This window comes from Oryctolagus cuniculus, chromosome 14, assembly GCF_051225735.1.
Source record: "Oryctolagus cuniculus isolate XC-2025 breed Fujian yellow rabbit chromosome 14, ASM5122573v1, whole genome shotgun sequence".
Classification (NCBI taxonomy): domain Eukaryota; kingdom Metazoa; phylum Chordata; class Mammalia; order Lagomorpha; family Leporidae; genus Oryctolagus; species Oryctolagus cuniculus.
The window spans coordinates 34,295,661-34,301,834 of NC_142880.1; the positions used below are offsets into that span (position 1 = coordinate 34,295,661).

The 6,174-nt window shown below is 36.1% G+C and overlaps 1 protein-coding gene across 1 annotated transcript; it reads right to left on the reverse strand.

Annotated features, from left to right (window-relative positions):
- Nucleotides 1–4,695: 4,695 nt before the first annotated feature.
- LOC100352848 (olfactory receptor 2Y1-like) lies at nucleotides 4,696–5,659 on the reverse strand. Its single transcript, XM_002713887.4, has one exon. It carries the CDS (start codon nucleotides 5,623–5,625, stop codon nucleotides 4,696–4,698), a length of 930 nt encoding a protein of 309 aa, XP_002713933.3. The 5' UTR covers nucleotides 5,626–5,659.
- Nucleotides 5,660–6,174: the final 515 nt, after the last annotated feature.

Consider the following 6,174-nt stretch of genomic DNA (forward strand, 5'->3'; position numbering starts at 1 on the left):
TGGGGGTGCAAACTGTTGAAATCTTTACTTAATGTATACTAAACTGATCTTCTGTAAAAAAAAAATTATCAATTCCCAACTTGACTCTCACTGGGATTAAACATGACAATAGGTCTGATCTGATTTCATCATCATTTAAAAAATCATCTATTATTTTTCACTTTATGTTTCTGTGTGGGAGCAAACTGTTGAAATCCTTACTTAATGTATACTAAGCTGATCTTCTGTATATTAAGATAATTGAAAATGAATCTTATGTGAATGGAAGGGGAGAGGGAGTGGGAAAGGGGAAGGTTGTGGGTGGGACGGACGGTATGGGGGGGAAGCCATTGTAATCCATAAGTCGTACTTTGGAAATTTATATTCATTAAATAAAAGTTTAAAAAAATTCCAAGGAGTGGAATGGATAGGTTGAATGGTAGGGTTATATTCAGGTTTCTGAGGAATCTAAGACTGTCTTCCATAGTGGGTTTACCAGTTTGCATTCCCACCAACAGTGGGTTAGTGTGTCTTCCTCCCCACATCCTCGCCAGCATCTGTTGTTGTTGATTTCTGTATGTCAGCCATTCTCACTGGGGTAAGATGAAACCTCATTGTGGTTTTGATGTGAATTTCCCAGATGGCTAGTGATCCTGAACATTTTTCATATGTCTGTTGGCCATTTGGATTTCTTCTTTTGAAAAATATCTATTGAGGTCCTTGGCCCATCTCTTAAGTTGGTTGATTATTTTGATGTTGTGGAGCTTCTTGATCTCTTTGTAGATTCTGGTTATTAACCCTTTATCTGTTGCATAGTTTGCAAATATTTTTCCCATTCTGTTGGTTGCCTCTTCACTTTCATGACTGTTTCCTTTGCAGTACAGAAACTTCTCAATTTGATGCAATCCCAAATGTTAATTTTGGCTTTGACTGCCTGTGCCTCTGGGGTCTTTTCTAGGAAGTCTTTGCCTGTGCCTATATCTTGCAGGGTTTCTCCAATGTTCTCTAATAATTTGATGGAGTTGGGTCATAGATTTAGGTCTTTAATCCATGTTGAGTGGATTTTTGTGTAAGGTGTAAGGTAGGGGTCTTGCTTCATGCTTCTGCACCATTTATTGAATAGACTGTCCTTGCTCCAGGAATTAGTTTTAGATCCTTGATCAAATATCAGTTGGCTGTAGATGTTTGGGTTGATTTCTGGTGTTTCAATTCTGTTCCATTGGTCTATCCATCTGTTTCTGTACCAGTACCATGCTGTTTTGATTACAACTGCCCTGTAGTATGTCCTGAAATCTGGTATTGTGATGCCTCCAGCTTTGTTTCTGTTGTACAGGATTGCTTTAGCTATTCAAAGTCTCCTGTGTCTCCATATGAATTTCAGCACCATTTTTTTCCAGATCTGAGAAGAAGGTCTTCGGTATCTTGATTGGTATTGCATTGAATCTATAAATTGCTTTTGGGAGAATGGACATTTTGATGATATTGATTCTTCCAATCCATGAGCATGGAAGAGTTTCCATTTGGTGTCCTCTTCTATTTCTTTTGTAAGGTTTTGTAATTCTCATCATAGAGATCTTTGATGTCATTGGTTAAGTTTATTCTAAGGTATTTATTTTTTTGGCTATTGTGATTGGAATTGATCTTAGAAATTCTTTCTAAGCCGTGGTGTTTCCTGTGTATACAAAGGCTGTTGATTTTTGTGCATTAATTTATATCCTGCTACTTTGCCAAACTCCTCTATGAGTTCCAATAGTCTCTTAGTAGAGTTCTTTGGGTTCCCTAAATAAAGAATCATGTCATCTGCAAAGAGGGATAGTTTGAGTTCTTCCTTCCCAATTTGTATCCTTTTAATTTGTTTTTCTTGACTAACGGCTCTGGCTAAAACTTCCAGAACTACATTGAATAGCAGTGGTGAGAGGGGGAATCCCTGTCTTGTACCAGATTTCAGTGGAGAATGCTAGTTACCATATTAGCAAGTTATTAAAAAATGTTGGCAAGAACATGGGAAATAAGCAGATCATAATGTGGATGAAATGTTGATTAGTAAACCATTATGGAATACAATATGAAATTTCTGAAAGGAATTGAAAACAGAACTACCATATAATGCAATAATCATTCTTCTGGGTATATTTTCAAAGCAGATGAAGTCACCACCTCAGACCAATATAAACGCCCTAAATTCATTATGTCCTTATTCAAAGCAGGCACGATAAGAAAATAACCCTGGTGTCCACTGACAGACAAATGGACAAAGAAATAGTGGTAAATATGCGTACACTGGAACATTTTTCATCATTAAAAAAGAAAGAGACCTTGCCCTTTTTTACAACATAGATTGTTCCAGAGGACATTATGTTAAAAAATAAGCTAAATAGAAAAGAAAAATTATTACATTCTCTCATTTACATGTGAAATATTTTCTTTTTAAAAGGGGGTCTAAGTTATAGAGCTATAGAATAAAATAATGGGTAGCAAGAGTAGGGAGGGGCAGGAAATAGAGAATTTTTTGTCAAAGTATACAAAGTATAAGATACGAAGGATGAATAAATCTAAAGATGTAATTATAACATGATGACTACAGTTAATAAAATAGAATTGTATTACATATTCTTGTAATGTATATATATTATGTCAATTTTATGTACAATATCTAAATTTTATGTATTTTTGTCACAGAAGAAAATTGAAATGTGAGCTGTAAATATCATGTGAAATGATACATGTCTGCATCACTATAACAACCATTTTACTATCCATATGCATCGTATCATGCTTTAAGCCTCAAATATACTTAATTTTTTTATTTTTAAAAAGTATTTATTTATTTATCCATTTATTTATATATTTAAAATGTAGAGTGACAGAGAGAGGTAGAGACATGGAAAGAGACACATAACACTAAAATTTTTTAACTAAATATTTTTAAAATCAAGAAAGGAAAATAAAGAACAGTGAAAATAAGTGACAAGATATTAACGTTCTTCTTCATACATGGAAGTCATCTTTGACCTCTTCTCTCAGACTGACAACTAAGGGAAACTAGGAAACACCAACTGGTTCTAGCATTATTACATGGACTACAATTTCTGATGATCAATTAGCCACTGTCCTGGATGAGAAAGTCCAACTGGACTCAATGGTGTATGTCCCCATGGACATATCATCTGCTTTCCACAAAGTCAGATTTGCAAAAAGTAAAGTCTCTATGTTTAACTATACCAACAGCACAAAAATAGACATGTAGACCAATGAACAGAATAGAAACACCAGAAAGTAATCCAAACATATACAACCAATGAATCTTTAACAAATGAGCTGAAATCAATTCCTGGAGAAAGGAAAGTCTCTTCAACAAGTGGTTGCAAACTGGATCTACACATACCAAAGAATGAAATAAGACCCTTACTTTATACCTTATGCAAAAAATCAACTCAAACTGGATAAGAATCTAAATCTATGACCTGATACTATCAAGTTACAGAGGAAAACATTGAGGAAACTCTGCAATACATTGGTGCAGGCAAAGACTTCTTGAAAAAGATGCTAGAAACACAGGCAATAAAGACAAAAATATAAAAATGGGATTGCATCAAGCAAAGAAGTTTCTGCATTGCAGAGGAAACAGCAAAGTGAAGGGACAACCAACAGAATGAGAGAAGATATTTGCAAACTATGTAACTTATAAAGGATTAATATTACAATCTATAAAAGGTTCAAGAAACTCAACAACAACAAATAATCCAGTTAGAAATGCATCAGGGAAATACAAATAAAAGCCACAATGTGATATCACCTCATCCCAGTTAGAATGGCTGTTATCCAAAACTCAAAAAAACAATTATTGGTGACAAGGATATGGGGAAAAAGTTAACCTAATCCACTATTGTTCAGAATGTAAATTAATGCATACATTATGGAGGACAATATGGAGATCCCACAAAGACATGAAAATAGATCTACCATATGACCCAGCCATCCCACTCCTGAGAATTTACCCAAACAAATGAAATAAGCATATGAAACAGTGATCTGAACCTCCATGTTTATTGCAGCTCAATTCACAACAGCTAAGATATGGAATCAACCCAGAAGCCTATCAACTGATAACTGGATAAAGAAAATGTGGTATATATACACAATGGAATACTACTCAGCCATAAAAATATAAGGTCTTGTTTTTTGTAACAAACTGGATGTAACTGAAAATGATTATTCTTAGTGAAATAAGCCAGCCTCAAAAAGACAAATACTATAGTATACAATACGAATACTATAGTCTACAATACAAAAAATAGGAATGAAATGAACATTTTGGGATATAATTTTTTTAGCCCTTGTTTATACTCCTGTGGAACTGTGGCCTTCCTACTTTTTATTTGTTGAGTATATGATTAGTAGTGAATTAAGCTTGTGGATATAGAGTAGATTAAGATTATGGCCTTACAAAAACTGATGAAGAGAGAGGAAGAGAGGGAGGGATGGAGACTAGGGGGAGCAGGGAGTGAGGGAAGTGTAGTTGTCTTCTTGGAACTGTACCTATGGAATGCATAAAATCTGTTCTGTTTATATTAATAAAAAATGTTAAATGTGAGACACTAATGACTTAGTAAAAACAGATGATTCACTCAATGAAAAATTTACTAACTATAAAATGGGTTCCATTGTCTGAGGGCTACTTCAGAAAACCATTGGTCCTCTCTTCCTCTCCTACACTTAGTATCTGCCTCTCCCTAGTAGCTTTTTCAGAGCCCCCTTCACATCTTTGTTCCTTAAGGTATAAATCAGAGGATTGAGCATAGGGGTAACAATAGTATAAAAAAGAGCAACAAACTTTCCCCCATTCTCAGAATAACTGTCAATGGGTTGGAGATAGGTGTAGATGGCTGAGCCATAAAAAAGGGAAACCACAAGCAGGTGAGACCCACAAGTCCCAAAAGCCTTTCTCTTTGCAGCCATTGACTTGACCTTCAGCACTGCCTTAGTTATGTGTAAATAGGAGACAAGAATTAGTGCTGCAGGAAAGATCAAGATTATGGCTCGGGCCACAAACATCTTTGCCTCTGTTCCTTCTGTGTCTTCACAAGCTAACTTCAGGAATACAGGCATCTCACAGAAAAAGTGATTTAAGTGAAGGCCACAGAGAGGTAGGGCCATCATAAGACCTGTCTGAATCAAAGAGTTTATGAAACCTCCCAACCAGGAGACAACAGCCAATGCCTGGCAGAGATGGGGGTACATAATGGCCATGTAGTGGAGTGGACGACAGATGGCAGCATAGCGATCAAAAGCCATCACCACCAAGAGAACACTCTCCGTTGAGCCTAAGGCAAGGACAATGAAAAGCTGGGCCACACACCCTCCATAGCTGATGGTCCGGTCAGGTCCTTGAAGATTGATCAGCAGTTGAGGCACAGTGCTGGTAGTGTAGCAGAGGTCCAAGAAAGAGAGGTGGCAGAGAAAGAAGTACATGGGTGTTTGCAGTCGAATATCCAGCTGGGAGAGAGCAATGATAGTGGTGTTGCCACAAAGAGTTAGAGAGTAGAAAATAAAAATAAAGACAAAAAGGAAAACTTCCAGTTGAGGCCAATCTGAGAAGCCCACCAAAATGAAGCCCTCTCTGAAAGTGGTATTGAGACTCCCCATAGCCTTTCACCCAACCAAACAGCAGAAGACAATTTAATGCCTCTTATAAAGAATATAGATTAAAATTTTATCCATAGTATACTCCTTAAATCATTCATTTTATTATCTATGAGTATTTTGGTATTCACAACATTTTTTCACACTGTCTCTTATTCTTAATCTTCTCTTATTTAGGTAGAAAGATCACTGAATTAGTCCTTCTACCCATTTGTCTCATGATTTTAGTCAGGAAAGTCAGTCCTTTGACCTGATGTTTCCTTGTCTGAAAGTAACAAACACAGTCATGTGAAAACTATTTCTAAAAGTATAAAGTGTTACAATGTAGCATTGGTATTCTATATAGTTCCCATTTGCTCCTTTTCTTGATCTGTTAGGAAATCTGCTTCAGTACATTAGCATCCAGTAATAACAAGGTTTAGATCATAATATTAACCTCTAGGTGTTCATCTACCTCCTTCTCAATGAGTATGTTCAGTGTACCATTCTTGGAATTCCCACCTAGAATCAGCAAAGGAATCAGAAGAACATATATCCATACCTTTGGGGGGA

What these genes read in the sequence shown, in the direction of transcription:
- LOC100352848 (XM_002713887.4), bottom strand. Translation starts at nt 5,625, where the DNA reads ATGGGGAGTCTCAATACCACTTTCAGAGAGGGCTTCATTTTGGTGGGC.